The sequence below is a fragment of the Hippocampus zosterae genome, chromosome 17 (assembly GCF_025434085.1).
Source record: "Hippocampus zosterae strain Florida chromosome 17, ASM2543408v3, whole genome shotgun sequence".
Taxonomy (NCBI): domain Eukaryota; kingdom Metazoa; phylum Chordata; class Actinopteri; order Syngnathiformes; family Syngnathidae; genus Hippocampus; species Hippocampus zosterae.
In genome coordinates this window covers 922560-943397 of record NC_067467.1, presented here as the reverse complement: position 1 = coordinate 943397, position 20838 = coordinate 922560, and the positions used below count along the sequence as shown (strand labels likewise).

General features: G+C 45.9%; 5 protein-coding genes across 12 annotated transcripts in view; 3 read left to right on the top strand and 2 right to left on the bottom strand.

Annotated features, from left to right (window-relative positions):
* Positions 1-20838, bottom strand: part of elof1 (elongation factor 1) — a 135710-nt gene that overhangs the window by 19654 nt on the left and 95218 nt on the right. The window lies entirely within an intron of this gene.
* znf653 (zinc finger protein 653) lies at positions 133-3715 on the top strand. The gene is made up of 10 exons (XM_052049314.1): positions 133-455; positions 668-717; positions 892-1197; positions 1290-1795; positions 1905-2076; positions 2144-2216; positions 2311-2422; positions 2526-2640; positions 2765-2864; positions 3268-3715. The coding sequence occupies exons 1-10, from the start codon at positions 133-135 to the stop codon at positions 3443-3445; spliced, it is 1935 nt and encodes a 644-aa protein (XP_051905274.1). The 3' UTR covers positions 3446-3715.
* Positions 4889-10119, top strand: tspan34b (tetraspanin 34b). 3 transcript variants are annotated; one of them, XM_052049332.1, is made up of 9 exons: positions 4889-5310; positions 5415-5483; positions 6569-6651; positions 7324-7539; positions 7631-7705; positions 7796-7903; positions 7981-8115; positions 8726-8818; positions 9199-10119. In XM_052049332.1, the coding sequence occupies exons 3-9, from the start codon at positions 6595-6597 to the stop codon at positions 9256-9258; spliced, it is 744 nt and encodes a 247-aa protein (XP_051905292.1). In that variant the 5' UTR covers positions 4889-5310; positions 5415-5483; positions 6569-6594; the 3' UTR covers positions 9259-10119. The 3 variants fall into 3 exon arrangements, with proteins under 3 accessions (XP_051905292.1, XP_051905291.1, XP_051905293.1); XM_052049331.1 differs by having other exon boundaries at positions 5415-5519; XM_052049333.1 differs by lacking the exon at positions 4889-5310 and having other exon boundaries at positions 5317-5519; positions 9199-9304; positions 9985-10119.
* Positions 8153-18647, top strand: zgc:158403 (tetratricopeptide repeat protein 39A). Of its 6 annotated transcripts, XM_052049318.1 has the most exons (19): positions 8153-8288; positions 11408-11520; positions 12056-12163; positions 12907-13038; positions 13143-13198; positions 13335-13402; positions 13513-13577; positions 14486-14585; positions 14667-14732; positions 14808-14916; positions 14977-15044; positions 15145-15204; positions 16112-16273; positions 16374-16465; positions 16574-16694; positions 16771-16882; positions 16973-17087; positions 17171-17287; positions 18307-18647. In XM_052049318.1, exons 2-19 carry the CDS (start codon positions 11486-11488, stop codon positions 18401-18403), a joined length of 1683 nt encoding a protein of 560 aa, XP_051905278.1. In that variant the 5' UTR covers positions 8153-8288; positions 11408-11485; the 3' UTR covers positions 18404-18647. The 6 variants fall into 6 exon arrangements, with proteins under 6 accessions (XP_051905278.1, XP_051905276.1, XP_051905275.1 ...); XM_052049316.1 differs by having other exon boundaries at positions 14808-15044; XM_052049317.1 differs by lacking the exons at positions 8153-8288; positions 11408-11520 and adding an exon at positions 11030-11396.
* Positions 18845-19980, bottom strand: gadd45gip1 (growth arrest and DNA-damage-inducible, gamma interacting protein 1). Its single transcript, XM_052049334.1, has 2 exons — positions 19552-19980; positions 18845-19256 (listed from the first exon to the last, which is right to left on the bottom strand). The coding sequence occupies exons 1-2, from the start codon at positions 19950-19952 to the stop codon at positions 18965-18967; spliced, it is 693 nt and encodes a 230-aa protein (XP_051905294.1). The 5' UTR covers positions 19953-19980; the 3' UTR covers positions 18845-18964.

The following is a 20838-nucleotide window of genomic DNA, read 5'->3' as shown; positions in this document are numbered from 1 at the left end:
ATTAATTTACTGAACGAGATTTAAGAACGCCGTAGATGCCGGTAAGGTAAATACGTTTTCAACGCGGCCGTTTTACAACACAAACGGCCGCGTTTCTTAAGCACTTCCGGTTAAGACCAGTACAACTTCCGGATGTTCACAGCATCAGCTGTTGTCAAGATGGCGAATAACCTGACAGAATTGGAGGTTCCACTCGGACTTGAGCCGGCCGGGGAACGAGGGAAAGGTGTATTAAGGCGATGCAGAGGGAGACCCAGGCTAACGGAGTCAGACCGAACACAGCGACGTCTTGAATCCCGAAAGAAATACGACGTTCGGAGGGTTTACTTGGGGGAGTCGCACAAGCTCTGGAGTGAGCTCCGAAGGCGCACAAGTCTGAGTGATGCTGGGCTGGCAGCGTATTTAATCGTGCTTCATTCCACATTTGGAGAGAAATATCAACAGAAGCACTCAAAGTAAGCTTCCCTGCAGTATATCGGACACCTTTGTTTGTCCTCCACATATAAGATCCTTTGCAGTGCACTAGTAACCCAATCCTGTTATGCCAAACAGTAATAAAACATATACAGTCGTAACATGCACTTACTTAGCCTTTTTCTAAGATGCGAACAACTTTAAAAAGGTCATCCATTCATCAAAATAAAATGTACATTCTTACATATTTCAGAAAAGCCGTTATCCCAGAGGGGGTATTGGATTCGGCGCATGAGAGAAAAGGTGAGTTCTAGTAAGCATTACGGTATGTGAGAGTTTGACATGAGAGAGTCTTGGAAACAGGACGGTTGGCGCCCATGTGACTAAGGTGGCGTAGGAAAACTCAAGCAGGCTGCCATTTTCAAAACATTTGACTCTTCTGTGACTCTTCTGTGTCTTTGACCTGTCTTTTGCCAGTTAAGAGGGAGCGTGAGTCGAGTCTCCATAGTTTGGTGTGTTGGTACCAGGAGCACTTGCGTTCCTGCCCTCATGAGCCCCAACTCAGGGCTCTGGAGCCCCAGCCCAACTTGTCGACTGCCGCCATCTGGCAATGTCCCTCCGACCATTCCTTTGTGCAACACCTTTTCTTCCCCCTGAGTGAGTCGAGTGACTCTGAGCAGGAGGAGAGAGAAAACGGCGATGGTGAAAATGCTGCGAAAAGAGACTTTGTGGTGCCGAAAATGTTATCAAGACGGAAAAGAAAAACAAATAGTCCCTTAAAAGGTGCACATTGAAAATGTGGTTCATGACTGACCCAATTGATGATTTTTTTTCTTGTCCATTCATTTTTTTTGTGTTTCTTATCTGCTTTCAAGATTTAGGAAAAACAACAGCGGTTTATGAGGTTCAGCACACAACCGCAAATGAGCTAGAACACGTTGAAGAAGCCGTAACACCGCATGCAAGTGTGGAGACCTCCTCCGATGATGTCACCCTGACTGTCCCGCCTGTGTGGGAGATGGTACTGGAGCGACCACGTGGCTCCCCCGAGCCGATCTTTCACCCCCTCACCTCAGAAGAGGAGACTGAGGACGCTCGGCGAAGCCAAGATGGAAGTGCGACCGAGGGACCCGGAGAAGGGCAAGAACCCGAAATTGGCTGTGATTATGAGTGTGTCATCGTGGGAACATCTTTTGCTGAAAAACCGGGGAACACGGATGAGGACTTGGACCATTCGGTCCCACCCTCCCATCCAGAGCTGTCGGTCTCATCTCCCGTTCGGGCACGAGAGAAAGAGCACCTTTTGGACCCACACGCTTTGCGGACGGTGGTGACGAGCTGCGAGATTCCTAACCAGCAGACGCCTTTGGAAGGCTCACAGGTCAGTCGGAGTGTGTGCGCGTATTCCACTTTTTCCTGTATATCCTGTAAATCGGAGTCCGCTCTCTTGTTGAATCAGGATAAGAGCGTCCTTCATTTTTTGTTCACAGCTAATCATCATAACTGGCCCCAGCTATGAGGCTCTGGCGTCGGACGGAATTCAGCTCGGCATGGGCGCTGGGAATGTGGCGCAAGACGCCTGCGCTGTCATCAGGGACATCGCCTACCATCAAGGGCCTGAATCGAAACTCCAAGCAACAGAGGATGAAGACCGCATGACAGGTGTGTTACTCTGAAAAGTCCATCTGACCTGTTGTTCCCAGCTACAATTTGCATCTCCTGTCTACAGAATTAAGTGACAAGCAGCTGCTAGAAGCTACCGTTGACGCTCCGGACCACGAGTTGCAGAGGAGTCACGGCAGGTTTGTTGGTTGGAATGAAAATCAATAATAAATAAATGTGCAGAATAATAGATGTAAGAATGAAACGAAAGCATTTTTTTTTTGGTCACGCTAGATCAAAGAGAAGCCGGCGGGGCCCAGTTGTCGAGGCTGACGGGATGCTCAAGATGTTCCATTGTCCGTACGAGGGCTGCAGTCAAGTGTATGTCGCCGTCAGCAGCTTCCAGGTGAGACGACCCATTTCATTCCCATTTCACGTTTCCGCTTTTCAGGTCAACACTTTTATTGGTGTGCGTGTATGTGTGTGTGTGTGTGTGTGTGTGTGTGTAGAATCACGTGAACCTAGTTCACAGGAAAGGCAGGACCAAGGTTTGCCCTCACCCAGGCTGTGGAAAAAAATTCTACCTGTCCAACCACCTCCATCGCCACATGATCATCCACTCAGGTGGGACTCAAAAAGACGCTCTTGTTCATTGTCATCGGGTTTTAGTCAAGCATCCGCTTGTTATCGTTTTCTCGTGGAAGATCAAATTACTCCCAATTAAAAAAAAGGGGCCATTTCTCTGTAGGCGTGCGGGATTTCATCTGCGAGACGTGTGGGAAATCGTTTAAGCGCAAGAATCACCTGGAAGTTCACCGAAGGACTCACACGGGAGAAACGCCTTTACAGTAAGATGTTTTTGTTGCTCTTTCATCTCTGACACAAATTATCACCAGCAGTAAAACATAGAAGAAGAATACAAAAAAAAAACTTTATTTGTCTCACAATGGAGAAATTCGCAATTTACAGCAGCAAAAACGAAACAAATATTTGAATGCACAAAAAAAAAATGGGAACTGTACACAGTACAGTCAAATCTAAATAAAGGATATCTTATCTTATCTTATCTTAGGCATATATGCAAAAGTGGTTGTGCAATTAAAAAATGGGTGACTTAGCCGGATTTAGGTTGAAATGCAAGTAACTGCACGGTTGGAGTACCTTCTCATTAGCACAATCCGTCAACTGCATCTTCTTTCTTCCCCCCCCCCCCCCCCCCCCCCCCCCCCCCCGCCATTCCTCGCCGATCAGATGCGAAATCTGCGGCTACCAGTGTCGTCAGCGTGCGTCCCTCAACTGGCACATGAAGAAACACACCCCGGAGGCCCACTACAACTACACCTGCGAGCTCTGCGACAAACGCTTTGAGAAGTTGGACAGCGTTAAATTTCACAAGTTGAAGAGCCACCCGGAGAAGCTCTCCTCGTGAGGTCTTCGATCTGGCTACGAAGCGAGAGGGACGCTTGATCAAGTATTTCTTTGTGACTTTCACTTGAACGGCTGTGCAGGTCGCAGCACATTGCAACCCGCCAGGCCCACAAATTGAAGCTCTTCCAAATATCTTTTTTAAACTACCCTTATTGTAACCCCCCCTCCCCACCCCCTCCATCTCCCTTGAGCTTAATTTATTATTTTCTTTTTAACATATGGCAACAGGATTATAAGACACATGATGTTGTGAAAAAGGTTCCTTCTACTTCCACGTCTAATTTTTTTTTTTTTGTTTGTGAATATTTATAAAATACATTGACATAAAAAGAAGCGCAACTGGCATTTGCACTTCTCACACAAAAAATAGCAACGGACTCTTGTATGTTTCGCCAGGATTGACGTCACTACGGTCGTGTTTCTAACGATGAGGAAACAAGATGTGGTGAACTACTTTGCACTTAGTTTGGATAAAACCACCTTGAACGCGGGTGTCGTTCCACCAAATGCCTCCGTTATTGCGATGGATTTACTTTCGGCTTGCGTAACGCTTTCTCAGGAAATCATTTTTCGTCCCCGACAGGCCTCTCCACCGATAAATCATTAAAATCCGTGGCCTCCTTTCATACAGAAAGCATTCTTTCACCAAATGACATTTGCCGAGCAAAGTGCGTAAAGTGCTCGCCTCGAGTGTTTGCGATCAAGTGTGGGTGTGGACAAAAGCCACGGCGATGACTGATACGCAACCTTTCGCTGCGCATAGCTTTCAAGAGGCTATTGGGAATACAATACAATACAATACAATCCATGCTGATTTATATAGCGCTTTCACAACAGCGGCAGCTGTAACAAAGCGCTTTACAAAACAGTTCACATAAAGTAAAAATAATAAACTGCCTGCGTGTGTTGTTCACGGCGCCCAGCCCACTCGTCAACAACTTCAACACGTCAAATCGATGATGAGCAATGAAATGCATTCGTTTCTCTCAACTATTAATCATTCATATCATGTCGGCTTGAGTCGGTACTTGAAGTCATCGCGCAAGTGAAATATTTTGCCCAAGTATGAAGCACGTTAGTCCAGTGGTTAGCACGTGGGCTTCACAGTGCAGAGGTACCGGGTTCGATTCCAGCTCCGGCCTCCCTGCGTGGAGTTTGCATGTTCTCCCCGGGCCTGCGTGGGTTTTCTCCGGGTGCTCCGGTTTCCTCCCACATTCCAAAAATATGCATGGCAGGCTGATTGAACACTCTAAATTGTCCCTAGGTGTGAGTGTGAGCGTGGATGGTTGTTCGTCTCTGTGTGCCCTGCGATTGGGTGGCAACCGATTCAGGGTGTCCCCCGCCTACTGCCCGGAGACAGCTGGGATAGGCTCCAGCACCCCCCGCGACCCTAGTGAGGATCAAGCGGTTAGGAAGATGAATGAATGAATGAATGAATGAAGCACGTTGCGCTCCGAGACCCCACATCCACGTTTGGTTTCATTATTCATCCACAAATTACTGTATGTAAGAATACTTCAAACTATCAAACAAGGTGCTTCTTATAATGTTTCGTGATGAACACTGGCAGTTGCTTTTTTTAAGAATTCGCTGCTGTTTCAATTCACATAATACGAAATAGAGCTCAAAATCTGGCCAAAAGAGTGAAAGCCTACCATTAAATATTTTTTTTTGTTTGTTTTCAAAATGACTCTTCCCAACTCAAGTTTCCACCCAGGTGATCCGAGCGCCTCCTCCCCCAGGGGTAGCGAGCACCAGTCCGGCTCCATGGTGATGTGTTACTCAGCGGCTTCGGTCACGCCTCCCTCCCTCCCCCTCCCTCTTTCGTTCTGTACGACTTACAAATCAACTGGCTGCTTTAAAATCGTGAGTCAAAAGCATCGAAAGCTCTTACAGTTGCCACAGGTGGCAATTTGTGAGTGGTTTTTTTTTGTTTTGTTTTGAATTTGTTGTCTGTTTGTCTTTTTAAGAGCATTTAGCTCCACAGTCTTCTCCCAAGCTATTCCATCCCCGGAGTCAAGGAAGAAGATTCCCTGTAGGTGAGCCAAGCTCAAGAGTTTTTGTTTCTCTCAGAGGTAAGCAGGACTTGAAATCACTTGAATTGTGTTCCTTTTTGTTGCTTTGTTCGATCGGCCGCCCGTGAAACCATCCTTTGGCCTCGAGCAAGTATTTCTCTCAACATCCCTTTTTGAGAACGCTCGTCGACGTTGGATGCAGTTTGAACAGGGTTGCGTCGGAACATTTGCATGCGGGTACGGCTTTCATTTGCATTGAATTGCCATTACGCGCCACCTGACTCCATGAGGAAGAGAAGTCAGGGCAACTTGACCTCCGACCCTCAAATGGATGATTACCTCGACGCGGGCCGGCGGGCTCGCTGAGCTGAGAAACGCTCCGCGCACCGACAATGATTTTGAATTGTCGGACACAACGCAAAGGCGATAAAATGTCGAGATTTCAAGTAACTCCAAAGTGTTCGTATTTTTAATCTGTTAGAAAGCTATTCCGGTTAAAAAAAAAAACAAGTCAAACTTCTTAAATTGTTTTTAAAAGAAAGCGTCGAGTAATTGCACTTGTTTTAAGTGACACGACATGATCATAACAGTGTAATAACTCATTGCTGTAGCCTTTGCTTTATTCAATTTTTTTTGGTTTTGATGCAGCATAAATCGAACATTCATCACTTACTCTACCTGAATATTGATCTAATACAGGTAACTCATTTTTCAAAAAGACTTTCCCCAAAATCCAGGAGGTCCGTTTCCTCCTCGGTTTGATTTGAAACCGGACAAAGCCGCCCGCCAGACAAATGCACGTAAGATGATATGTGTTTGTTCAATGTCATGCGGAGGATGAATTGAAGTCGCAAAGGTTATGTTCATAAAAGATGGTGGAAAAAAACGGCAGGTGCCACACCCTTGTTCAGTGCTCGCACTTAAAAAAAAGGCTTACAGTCTCTTTCATGTGCTCACTGTGACGTGTAAACCATCAAAAATATGAATGCTAACAATACAGTATCACATAAGTGTTCTTTTGAAAGGGGAAATATCTTTAAAGTGAACAGCAAACCCGTTTTTGTGATGGCCGTCCAACCCACTTGTGCCTTGCTCCTTTCTTTCTACAGGTTGAACACGACGGCCGGCAACCAAAATGGGGTGCTTTGGATTCCTCAAGTTTATGATGTTTCTTTTCAATGGTATTATCTTTGTAAGTTGATGCTTTTGATCCTTTCATTGTTAAATTACACCCTATGGCAGGCATCTCCAAAGTCCGGCCCGCGGGCCAAATCCGGCCCGCGGTCGAATTCCATCCGGCCCTCGGCCCCCGTCATAAAATCAGTGCCGTCTGGCCCGCAGGTTGGGCGCAATGGAACACGTGTTGCATTGACTGAGGTCTCGTCGACTGGTGAGTGATGTTTCATAGAGTACTGCTTCCCTCTAGTGGCTAAATGAGTAATAGCATTCACTAAATGAGTAATAGCATTTAGACACTAGAGGGCATCACTCACGAGTTAACAAGACATCACTCCGTGTTTAGATTGACTGATATGTCATATTTCAAATTCCTGTTTCAAATGAACCAAAAGAAATTCTTAAGATTGTTGAAATTCAAATAAAAATGGAAATGTGAAACAGACTGGCTTACTAAAGTTTCTTGAACAATATTGTTGTTCAATGTAAAGAATGTCAGCCAAGGTCGGCCCCCCGACATTTTGCCACATAAAATCTGGCCCCCTTGGCAAAAAGTTTGGACACCCCTATATGTGTGTGTACAGTGAAGTAAATAGCAGTTTGATTTGAATAAAATAATATTATCCATCTAGCTAGCTCTAGCTAGCTCGCTAGCTAGCATTCTTATTGCATGTAACTGTCCCCCCAGGTGGCGGGCGCAGTCATCCTGGGTGTCGGCATCTGGGTGAAAGTGGACAGCGGCTCCATCCTGAAATTCCTGGGCATGATCGAAAACGCCCCCCCGGAGCTCGGCCAGGTGCTCAACGTGGGCTACCTGCTGATCGCTATCGGAGTGCTTCTCGTCGTCATTGGTTTTCTGGGATGCTGCGGGGCTATCCGAGAGAGCAAGTGCATGCTGCTGCTGGTAGGCGGTCGCATCCATGTTACCAACTCGCTTTCGGGGAACGTTGCTGAATTTAGTGCGCCTGATAACGGACCCGTATTTTGTCCTATAGTTCTTCATCATAATCCTGCTCGTTTTCCTAGCCGAGGTCGCAGGAGCTGTGGTGATTTTGGTCTTCAGACCTTTGGTAAGTTGGCACGAGTACATTTCCACGCCAGAGCCCGTTTCTGGCTGATCTTTTGTATCCGGATATGCAAACGACTCAATATTTGTACAGGCCGAAGACGTATTCCGAAGGTTTGGCACCGCGGCGGTCGAGAGCATCAAGAAGGACTACGGGAAGAATTCTGACCTCACCGGATTGTGGGATACTACAATGAGCACAGTGTGTAGTGCCGATCGACATCTGTTAGCGTTTGTTTGACTGAAGCTTTTTCAATATCCCATCTTTTGTTTCTTCAGTTAAAATGTTGTGGGATCTACAACTCCTCAAACTTTGTGGATTCTCCATATTATGTGACCAACAACAATCAGTACCCGCCTCCGTGCTGTCCGGAGGCTAAGCCCTGTAATCAAACGCTGATTGACCATTTCACGGTATGATCTCTCGTATATGTTGGGGTTCGGATCGATTCGCTTGCAGGCACGCCGCCGAATACCTGTACACCCGACTTGAGCACAGACCGATTCAACAGGAAACCGAAGAAATAAATGCCAACGCTCGGACCGCTTTCGGACCCACTCGGGAGCTCAGTTTTCAGGTGCGGATAGTCCGTCAATGCGCCTCGGTTGGCTCCGGTGTGTGTGAACTGCAACAGGTCCGAGCAGGTGTAGCAGCTGACAGAGAACATGTCCAATGGAAAAGACGACAATGCTGCTCACAAGTGAGTACAACCCCATTTTATTTTATTTTTCTAAACGCCACAGTTCGACTTAATTTGCGTTTGTTGAAATAGTCGCGGCATTTAGACGCGCTAACTCGCGCAAGTCAAAAAAAAAAAAAAGTTGTCCGAGCAGTTGTTTAAATAACCCTTAACCACAAATGGCTGTTTCCTGCTCATCTGGAAGTCAGTCTTTTCTTTCCGGCAAGCCTCTTGTCTGGTAAAACACCAATTTAAACACTTTCGACGGGCGTTTCTGTTGCCTGTTGGGGATACCCGCAGTCTTAGCCAGTCATGCTTTGACCTCTACCCTGTCCACTTTGTAGGCAATCCCGGGTTGCTTTGAAAAATTCACGCAACTGATTAATGACAACACGGTGGCAATTGTAGCTGTGGCGCTGGGAATTGCAGCCCTTGAGGTACGGACACTCCTCATCGAGTAATCAGATTATTGTTGTTGTTTTTGTTTTTTTAAAAATGTAACACACGTATAAAAGAGGTGCGTAAAGATTTTACTGGGAAGCTCAAATCAAAATGATGCACATGGCCCTCAAAGGTGTAAGATTCTGTCCCATTCATTCTGCGGTAAATGTACTTTTTTTTGAATGGAGCTCATTACAGGTCAGAGGTCATTTAACCCAGGGGTGTTCAAATTCTGGTCCGGGCATCTTCTTTTTTTTTCACAATTTTTGTTTCAAAATAACACGCCTTTGTGCAAGAGCCCTAATTCAAGCGTGAGTCGTATTTGCCGTTGCATTTGCTCTTCTTACCCACAGCGTATTCCGTGTATTCTCCGCAGTTATGTGCCATGACTGTTTCCATGATCCTTTACTGCAAGATCGATTCAAGGACAGCCTGAGAAGCAACTACGAAAGGATCATTTTAATCCCTGGACAAATTCTACGGTACTTTACCATATTGCCTGTTTAAAAAAAAAAAGACTGATTATATTTGTACATAAATGTCTAATCTGCTTGATCAGAAGGTGAGGGGCGGCCTAACAAGCCTATTTTAAGCACGATGAAGAGAAATAAGTTTCCGTGAATAGAGCATTTATCCAGGAGACTGCAAATTTACGCCAGTGATTATTTAATGTGACAGAGTGTTTTACGGCCTTTGACACACATGACTGAATTACGTGATGATTAATATTGTCATAATAAAATTGATTTACGGTTTAATTTTGAAATGATGAACAAATATTAGTTGCGTTTGAAACTTAATGATGGGGTGAAAGCGCTAGCAATGCATGGAATTTAAATAGAAGAGGAAGACACATTCAACCAGAGTTGTGTGGGGGGGGGGGGGGGCAAGGGGGGAGGGGGGTTACCGGTATTTTGTATCCAAGTTGCCACGAAAACCTGCACTTTGTCGTCATGAAATCACTTTTGTCTGGTGATCGTGCCTTTGTAAGCGGGGTACACACCGACCAATGAGGTTGAAGGCCCTGAATCGCTGAGTTTGAACCCCTCCATGCCCTCCCCGTCTCTGAACAAAAATTATATAGTAGTGTAATTATTCAAATGGCAAAGTAGCACCGATACAGAACCCTGAACTCGAGTGTCTGGCTCATGATTATTTTCAGATCTTTGGGACTTTGATAAAACTCGCCTGCCATGTCATCTTATGATATCAAAACGGCTCTCCAAGGAAAGCCAAAAGCACGATGTTAGCCCATCCTGTAATGTCGGACCTTCAAAATAAAAGCATGCTAAATGACCATTGTCCTTTGTCTCATGCTGTGGTGTAGGATGTGTTTAGAAAGATCTTTTCCAAGCAATTCGCTTGATAAATCGCCATGTCCAACACGCATCAACGGAGACAAATCCTTGTGTGTTATCAATATAAAGTTTGCCTGAGTCATCGATTCAAACCTGTCAAAAATTATTTGGTTTGAAATAGCCATTTTGACTGCGGAGTCTACCTTCACTTTGGGTCAAGCTGGTGGTTTTGATGGGCTGGAAGTTGTCGCCGGGGACTTCAAGATGGCGGCGAAGTTTGCACGTCATTAGCCACCCAAAGCGTGCTCTACGTAACTTTGTAGATGGGCATCTTCTTGACATTGCGCCAATAGAGCGCAACACTGCCACCTGCTGGCTGAGGCGCCGTACACACGGACTCCACTGGGCACCTCAAGTCGCTTTTCTGGTCGTAAGACTGATTAAATATGGCGCACACGCTCATAAAAAATACCCCACAGACTACTGAATTTTGCCATTTACACTACATGTGTGATGAAACGTGTTTATTGGCGATAGAAAGACAAACAGCAAGGTGTCTTCCGTGAGTGTGCAAGCCTATATATATATTTTCAGAGCTTGAAATGGACGTAAGTGGTTTTGTACATTCGATGGTGATTAGTCGTAGTTTTCTAACTTTAGGCCACCTTTAGCTTAGTTTTTTTTACACACGATAAGCGTTTTAGACCGTCCATATTCCAATACGCGTGGAATATATTTGACATATTGTCATACAGACAAATATGAATGAATGGGTGTGAAACCTGCCTCGAGTCTGGATGTCGTGTTTGGGCGGTGCAAAAGTGAGCAAAACAACAACAACAACAACAAAAAAGATCGAGCCGGCTACGTCACTGACACCACGCACCATATGTGCCCCTTTTACGTGCATACAAAACGTTTTCTCGCCACTTTCTACTACTGATACAATTAGCAGGCAGCGTCAGAATGTCGCCCGCCTCCGCCAACGTTGTGCAGGTACGGCGGGCCGGTTGGACCGGACCGCGGTGGCGATCGGTGACGTCATTGTGCACGTTCGACTTTCGGAAGTTTTCCTCCTTCCCTTTGCCTTCCTCAAACTTTGCGTGTCAATGGGAAGCAGAGGAGGAGTCAAGTGCGACACTCTTTTTCGCTTGCAGGCACGCCGCCGAATACCTGTACACCCCGACTTGAGCACAGACCGATTCAACAGGAAACCGAAGAAATAAATGCCAACGCTCGGACCGCTTTCGGACCCACTCGGGAGCTCAGTTTTCAGGTGCGGATAAGTCCGTCAATGCGCCTCGGTTGGCTCCGGTGTGTGTGAACTGCAACAGGTCCGAGCAGGTGTAGCAGCTGACAGGGAACATGTCCAATGGAAAAGACGACAATGCTGCTCACAAGTGAGTACAACCCCATTTTATTTTATTTTTCTAAACGCCACAGTTCGACTTAATTTGCGTTTGTTGAAATAGTCGCGGCATTTAGACGCGCTAACTCGCGCAAGTAAAAAAAAAAAGTTGTCCGAGCAGTTGTTTAAATAACCCTTAACCACAAATAGCTGTTTCCTGCTCATCTGGAAGTCAGTCTTTTTTTTCCCGCAAGCCTCTTGTCTGGTAAAACACCAATTTAAACACTTTCGACGGGCGTTTCTGTTGCCTCCAAAAATGTTGTTGTGTTACCGTATGTTCTGTGTAAAACAGTGGGGGGGGGGGGGGGTCACGTGACCCCGTGTGCGTGGCCTTCCTCCATATTTCATATGGATGAATGAAAAGCGTCATCAAAAGGTGTCATCACTTCCAAGAATTTTGCATTTGGACGTAATCGAGTCAAGGTCACTGTTGAATGCTCAGCGGCGGTTGAGCCAAAATGTTCACGCAATTATAAGTGAAGTTCACATGACCCGTTCCTTATGTCCCACTTTTTAATCTCTTTTAGCAACTCATCCCCGATGACCCTCGAAGAAAGCCTGGATGAGTGCATGGAGGCCCTGGATCTCTTCCTAAACAATCACTTCAATGAGAGTATGGAGAGGCTGCGGTCAAAGTAAAGTTTTTTTTTTTTGGTCTGACTTTGAGTTGGGAGTTATTTCCATGGTGACGTATCAGAAGAAGAGGTCGGTCGTTTTGGCCACAGGTGCTCTGCTTGGGAACAGTCAACTATGAAGCAAATGTGCGCTTTATTAGATGATTTGCGGTGTACAAGTGGAGCTCAGGTAAGCTTCTATGCTCCAGGATATTGTGTGTTTGCTGAAGCTGACGCCCGAGGTCGGACTGTTTCAACAATCCAAAAATGGCAGCCCTGTTAAATCAACAATTCATGCTGCGAGGTAGTAGCCGCCTTCCACGAAAACGACTTCCCGGCTAAGAAGTTTCAAGTCAAGTCAAGTCAAGTCAACAGTATTTATAGAGCGATTTAACATGCACAATAAACAGTAAGACAAATCGGTAATAAAGGCGGTAGAAAGCACCAAGCAGTAAAATCAAGAACAAATCTAAGTCATGCTGAGTCGAATGCCAAAGAATACAAGTTTCAAACAACATTTCGCTAACCTCGACCAACCAATTCGGAGTGGAAACCACAGTTACCCCCCCCCCCCAAAAAAAAAATCTGAAATCTGAAAAAAAAATTGAGCTCGATGACTTTTACCGCTAAAATGACACCAAGCGGAACGCCGATCTCCGGATCGGACGTGAACACGCATGAGTTGGTTCTTGTGAGTTGCTTGTCGACCGTGACGACTTGGCGTGCCCGCCCGAATGCTGACGCCGCTTTTTTTTCCGATGCAGAGTGGATGAAAGCATGTACCATGCTCTCATTTATGCCACGGTCCTGGAAATGCAGGCCATGATGACTTTCCAGCACGATGACATCTGCGACGCTGGAGCCACCATGAAGAGTGCTCAGGATCTCTGTCAGAGGTGGGTTCCTTCGATCGAAAGTAACGGCGACCGATTGCTACTTAGAGAGCGCACGACGCAACGTGACTGCGGTTCTGATGTTGATACGCCTGACATTGTTGCAGGTTCCGCCGTAAATCTCCAAATTTAGGGAAGTCAACGGGGGAGCCGCTCACTGAAGGTAAATGTTCCTTCATTTTTTTTTCAAGATGCGGTCCAATTCCTGAGCCTCAAACTTTGAAAGGTGGCGTATCGGGTTGTTTAGAATGTCACGATTTTGTTTATTACGGTTCCCATCTTCTCCCGCGCATGCGCAGAGCAGCTCCATGCTGAAGTGTGTTACGCAGAGTGCCAACTCCAAAGAGCTGCTCTCACTTTCCTACAGGTATGCCACCATGACACACTGCACCACGCACACACCCCCCACCCAAAAAAACCCCCCAAATGTCCTTGAACTCATCGAGCCAAATGACAGCAGCGAATATTTCTCGGCAGGATGAGAACATGGTGAGTTTTATCAAAGGTGGGATCAAAGTACGAAACAGTTACCTGATTTACAAGTAAGTAGCTTTTGCGTACATTGGTGTGCATCTGGAATATGTGCAGTGAAAATGTGAATTATGGGCTGGGGGGCCGACAAAATGCGGTGTAATAAGATGCTAAGCTAAGGTCTCGTCTCATTTCTTCATACCTCTTGTTGATGAATGATTGCAAGGCGGCGTCATATTGTGGAAACCACGAGTGCCCAAACGTTTTTGACCCAAGTGTAAGCTTTTGTTAAATTGTTAATTATTATCATTTTTATATTCAAAATGAAAAGAGAAAGAGTTGTGTTCAAACGAAGTCGTCCTCTCCTTTTTATTTATTTTTTGTCTTCTCAACCGCTCCCCGCTAACGCTCCAACCAACACTCCCCCTTCCGGTAACGACCCGCCTTCCTGTTTTTCTTCTCCAATCACAAGTAAGCAACCTAAGAATAGTTCAGGACGTATTAATCAGAGTATAATTAAGGTAACTAACATAAAAGAATATAATGCGTGAATATAAAATGATAATAATTTACAATTTAACAAAAGCTTACACAAGCAAAAAAAAACACAAAACAAACTAGCGGCCCCCAACGTGACCGAAAAAGAAAAATAAATATGCGAGACCCGACGCGGAGGCAAGTTAAGAGCGGAAACTATCGTTCGTACATGTACCGTCTTCGTATGAGACGTATTGCCCCCCCCACCCCACCCACCCCGCCTGGTGTCAACAGTTTCTTTAATCGCTGTTACTCACTCATGTTAAAGATTTCATCATCCCCCCCCCCCCTAAAAATCAAAGAAGGGAGATCTTGACCAGCGAGGTCCCGTAGTTCCCTTGCCCAGTACGAATGGTCGTATTCCCGATTGTAGGATTTTGTCTTTCGTTCCAGGCTGCCGTGTGCCGTTATTTTTCTGAGGTGGTTCAATTTTGTCTTCCAGAGACTTGCATTCCTATGTCAAATCTCAAAGCTGTTTGAAAGGACCCAGCCACACTCACTTAGAGGGCGGCATTTCTTTCGGGATCGGAGCATTTAATTTGGTACGGTGTCACTCGACGATTGCTCGGAGATCTTACGCGTCTTGTTCAGCTCAAATGCTATTTTCCTGTCATTTTCTTTAGACGCTCTCTTTATTTCCGCCACGGATACTAAAACTATTAGAGTTTGCCGGCTTCTCGGGAGACAAGGTAGGTGAGCCATCGCATCCTGCGCACCTGCGCGTCGACCGTGGCGCGGTGATCTCACCCACATATTTGTTTCAGGATTACGGGTTGTCCCTGCTTGACGATGGCGCGACGGCGCCGAACCTGCGTTCCATGCTGTGTGTTCTGCTCCTGCTTTGTTACTACACCTTTCTCACGTTCATACTCGGTACGGCTGCTTTCTATCCCAACCCATCCGCTTGCTCCTGTAAGCTGTTTTCTCTCTCAGGAACAGGCGAGGGACACGTGGTAGAAGCGGAAAGATTGCTGAAAATATTCCGGCTGCGCTATCCGCGGGTGAGTCGATTGCAAAATCACGAGGAATTGGCTGGCAAAAAGGTGGCTGGTGGATGAGCAGTAACCTAAAGAAGTATTTCTCTCTTTTTTTTCTGCACAGGGAGCAATCTTCCTGTTTTTTGCCGGCAGGGCAGAGGAGATGAAAGGAAACATCGATGAGGTTTGTGTGGGGAGGAAAAAAGATTGCTGCTTGCACTCATTTCCTGTTGGTGTTCATTTCCTGTGTGGCAAAGCTTTCTGATCTCACAACCGTGGCCATCGTGTCATCGGCTCCTCAACCGCATTGGGTTACACACCTTCTCAGGAGCCCTGTGCTCGTGTGGCCTTTTTGTCTGGAGGCCCAAATGGCCAACTTTGAAATTTTGACATTGGGCAACTGTAATCTGTCTTTTACGTGCTTTGAGTGTCTTGACGATTCAGAAGATCCGCCCTGTGCTCGTGTGGCTTTTCTGCGGGTGCATATTAAATGAATTTTTTAAAAAGGGGCCTTTTTTGTCTGGAGGCCCAAATGGCCAACTTTGAAATTTTGACATCGGGCAACTGTAATCTGTCTTTAGCGTGCTTTGAGTGTCTTGACGATTCAGAAGATCCACCCTGTGCTCGTGTAGCTTTTCTGCGGGTGCATATTAAATGAATTTTTAAAAAAGGGGCCTTTTTTGTCTGGAAGCCCAAATGGCCAACTTTGAAATTTTAACATCGGGCAACTGTAATCTGTCTTTTGCGTGCTTTGAGTGTCTTGACGATTCAGAAGATCCACCCCGTGCTCGTGTGGCTTTTCTGCGGGTGCATATTAAATGAATTTTTAAAAAAGGGGCCTTTTTTGTCTGGAGGCCCAAATGGCCAACTTTGAAATTTTGACATCGGGCAACTGTAATCCGTGTCTTGACAATTCAGAAGATCCGCCCTGTGCTCGTGTGGCTTTTCTGCGGGTGCATATTAAATGAATTTTTTAAAAAGGGGCCTTTTTTGTCTGGAGGCCCAAATGGCCAACTTTGAAATGTTGACATCGGGCAACTGTAATCTGTTTTTTGTGCGTGCTTTGAGTGTCTTGACGATTGTGTCGCCAGGCGGTGGCTCTATTTGAAGACGGCTGCAAGGCCCAGCAAACGTGGAAGCAGTTCCATCACATGTGCTACTGGGAGTTGATGTGGTGCTTCACGTATAAGCGAGCGTGGAAAATGGCCTATTTCTACGCAGACCTACTCAGCAAGGAAAGCCGCTGGTCCAAGGTACGCGCGAGAAAAGACGATCGCCGCTCTTGTCCCGTCTCGCCGACGGTTTCATACGCACTTCGGAAAGAATATCCATCTCCAATTTGTTCCCCACGAGGCTATGTACATCTACATGAAAGCCGCGTATCTCAGCATGCTGCCCAGGGAAGAGGAACGTCCCTTCGGAGAGGACGAGGTGGATCTCTTCAGGTCGGTCGTTCCCCACCAGGTTGCCTTTTCCGCACAAAGTGTGCCGTGACGTCGGTAGAGATGATCGTCAAAGGCATGACTTGTGCCCCCCCCCCCCCTTCTGTTTAGACAAGTGCCTCTCTTCAAGCAGAAGATAGCCGGGAAGTCTCCCCCCACGGAGAAGTTTGCCATCCACAAAGCTCGCCGCTACAAAGCCCCGTGCCCCGTGAGGCTCTCGGTGCCCGTGCTGGTAAGACTTGAAACTCTTCGGGACGTCGCAGCGAAAAAAAAGCCCTTGACCTTGATCATCCCCCGCTTGAATCCAGGAGATGATGTACATGTGGAACGGTTTCAGTATGATCAAAAAGCGACCGGAGCTGACCGAAGGCATCATCCAGACTCTGGCGGAGGCCGAGCGCACGCTCTTGGAGTCTCCAGGTCTTCAGATGCGCCCTTTTGAGCGAAAGAAGCGGAACGCACGCGAAATCTGACACGGGATGCCGTCTTGTCTGCTTTGCACCTCCGTAGAAAACGAGTATTCCCTGGATGACCGTTGTGTCGTCCACCTGCTGAAGGGAATGTGCTTGAAAAACCAGGGGCTCCTCCAGGGCGCCGAGGAATGCTTTCATAAAGTTTGTTCGAGGTGAGCGCTTGTGACGCGTCTTTGGATCGTTATGTTTAAATGAATCTAAAAACACAGCGGAGCGTTTTTTTGTTTTTGTTCAGTGAGAAGAAGCTCAAGTTCGACCACTACCTCATTCCCAATTCCATGGTGGAGCTCAGTCTCCTCTTCGTTGAACAAGGCCGACGGGACGAGGCCATCAAGCTGCTCCACAAGGCCAAGTAAGTGACTCCCATTTGATTAAATCAAATCAGTAGCAGCCTATTCTGGACCAAGTCTGAAAAGACGTCTAAAAACGTCTTTGGGAGTGAATGAGTTAAGTAAGCGGTTGGTCCAGTTTTTTGGTAGGGACAAAAGCACGTCGGCTTCACAGTGCAGAGGTACCGGGTTCGATTCCAGCTCCGGCCTCCTGTGTGGAGTTTGCATGTTCTCCCCGGGCCTGCGTGGGTTTTCTCCGGGTGCTCCGGTTTCCTCCCACATTCCAAAAAACATGCGTGGCAGGCTGATTGAACACTCTAAATTGTCCCTAGGTGTGAGTGTGAGCGCGGATGGTTGTTCGTCTCTGTCTGCCCTGCGATTGGCTGGCAACCGATTCAGGGTGTCCCCCGCCTACTGCCCGAAGACAGCTGGGATAGGCTCCAGCACCCCCCGCGACCCTAGTGAGGATCAAGCGGCTCGGAAGATGAATGAATGAATGAATGATTTCAGTATTTTATTTTTTTTTTACTTCGCTATTTTTAAGCGCAGTGTCGATGCTTAAACTGTACATGTTATCGTGGTTTATAATAATGTTAAATGGAATAAACCTTGGGCTCGTCTTTGAAGAATACTCATGCCTTCTGGACGACTGTGTTATTACATTGTCATAAAGGCGGGGTGTGGAGAGCCGGGTATTTTTTTGGGGGGGCAGGTGGGACTTGGTTTTAAAAGTTTGAGAATCGTGGTTTATAATAATGTTAAATGGAATAAACCTTGGGCTTGTCTTTGAAGAATACTCACGCCTTCTGGATGACTGTGTTATTACATTGTCATAAAGGCGGGGTGTGGAGAGCCGGGTGTTTTTTTGGGGGGGCAGGTGGGACTTGGTTTTAAAAGTTTGAGAACCACTCCTTCAGAAGGAAGGTCCACTACAAAATCTGTTTTGTTTAAAGTTCAAACTGTACCGGTACTTTGTTGGTAGTTGATTGAAATTTCCGACAAGCCACGTTTGCCCGTTAACAGTCCTTGTTTTGACTTCTAGAAACAACTACAAAGAATACTCGATGGAATCTCGTACGCAGTTCAGGATCCACGCCGCTCTGGCCAAACTGAAGGCGGGCTCTGTCGACGAAGACTAAACTCATCCATAGGGAGAGAGACATTTTAACACCGAGGGCACTCTTCAATTGCCGTCATCGAGACACTTTGGCAGATTTAGCCGATGCGCGGTTTCATCAACTGAATGCTGCACTTATATTGGTTTTTTTTTTTTTTTTTTTTGACATTTGAGAAAAAGAAGACCCCATTGGTGTCAAAACAGTAGAAAGAAGTTGTATAGTTTTGAATAGAACTCCGCTTTTATAAAATATGTGTATAAAGACATTCCATTTTTGGACCTCGTTTAATCTGCCTCAAGCGTTTGATTAAAGCAACTCTAAATGACATTTAGTGTAACTGCATTATTTTGGTGGTTAAGAGCAGAGACGTATGAGACATTGACATCATCTGAGGTCAAAATGTATTTCAAAAAAGGGAAACTAAAAAGCTGTGGTGACAATTGCAAGACTGCACAGTGGAAATGTTTTGCGAAATTGAGCTCTTGTAATATCAGACAGCTTTGGAAAACAAAATGAGCACTTAATTGGGATGACTAAGCAGATGATAAGGCTACAATGTATTTCTATTGACCGAGTCCAAGTTTACGAGGAGGTAACGGCAGGAGTGACAGGGACTCCCGCCTGCTCTTCTCTCAGTCTGCGTTTCATTAGTTTCTTCTTTTTCTTCTCCTCCTTCTCAATTTCGGCAACCATTTCCAAGAATTTGGGGCTGCGCGGGTCCACCGAGTAGCCAAAACGCTCTCTGGCCTCAGCCAACAACTTGTCACGACGTGCCTTCTCCTCTTTGAGCTTCTGTTTAGTTTCGCGCTTCTCTCTGCGCCAGTCGGCGATCATCTTGGGCATTTTGGCCATGTTTTCTGCGATGAGCTTCTCCCTGTGGACGGGAATAGAAACGATCCATTATAACAAATGTTACTGGAGCTATCATTTTGATTGGCAGTCAACTACGTCGTCTCAGAGAGGTAAGCATATCAATCTTAGGGTACTGCCACAGTTCATCCAAAGTAATGCCCACTTCTAAGTAATGTTAACAAGCAGCGTTGGTTCATACAGTATGGGGTATGGAGATATTATAATCTTTAAATTCAAGCGACAGAAGGGATCAATCAATGTCAAGGACTGCGTTTCGACAATAGAACCAATGCCCTAGCGACGTGAGCATCACTCACTTCGCCATGCGTTTTTCAGCCTCTGCCTTTTGTTTGGCCGCAATATTCTTCAACATGACCTCTAGCGGAGGATGCCACTCATTTTCCTCTGCGATTATCTTGTCCAGCTCTGTGTGGCTGGGCCACAGCGAGGCAGGGTCGATGCCGGACCTCGAGCCGTAACGACCGTACAGTTTCCCATCGTATTTGCCCGTCTTCTGCCAGTCCGGCGTATCGTTCCGGCTCTTGTCTGGAATATAAGGATCGCGAATATTCAGTTTTAGGGGTTTGGGATTATACGACGCCGTCTGCAGTAGAGTCCCGCTCGGATAGCTGGCAGAAATTAACGTTTTTGGTGTTGAAATACACTTAAATGTGTGGCAGCCCACCAGCGTCCTCCTACAGAGAACGGAGGCGGCCATTTTGCTTGTACCTCACAAAGGACCCCTGATAGGTGGCTTTCAAAGTGCCTGTTTCCGCAGACATTCTGTATTGCCGACAGCAGGATATCACATATGACATGAAATCTTACGAAATAATTGATCTCAAAAGGAAAAGTGGTTACGTCGTGTAACAGATATTTTCAAAAGATGTTCCAGATTTTCTCCAACATGAAATTGATTGAATTGGATGCAATGATAGAGTGCAAATTATAGTATAGAACCGCTTCTAACATCAAGGCAAGTTGAGAACTCGCTACGATAAAAGTATTGTCGATGTTTTTACATTATGTGCTCTATTCTATGATTATTATTTTAGAATTTTGAATTATTTAAACATTTCAAAAGTAAACAGAAAATTTATGAATTCTCAGCTGTCAAGGTACAGTATTTCTTTTTACATGAAAACGTGACCAAATGTTGGGCCTTCCCTGCTGGGAAAAATGATTGGGCAGCAAAATAAAACTGGAGAACATTTTTGCTTGAATCTCTGAAGCCTAAAGGCCTCAATTAAAGCAAATTGAAGAAGCCTTTAACATGTGATCCTACTTAAATTTCCCCAGTGTGGGACGAATAAAGGATATCTTATCTTATCTTATCTTATCTTATCTCCTTGTGGCTGTTTATATATTAAAATAAATCAGGAGGGTTTAGAGAACAGTGGGTAGAGGTCAAATGCTCTGCAATTTAAGGGTCAAATGATGTAGGGGAAAGCAGTGTTGGACTCTCACAATTGATGTTTTCAATTTGAAAGAAATAGCTGTCGATATGCGAGTCCAAGATCTTGTTTTTTCCATCTCTGCTCTACTTTCTACTATGAGACTCCACCTCCCTGAAAACTTTGATCTGCTCTTAGCGACGCAGCCGT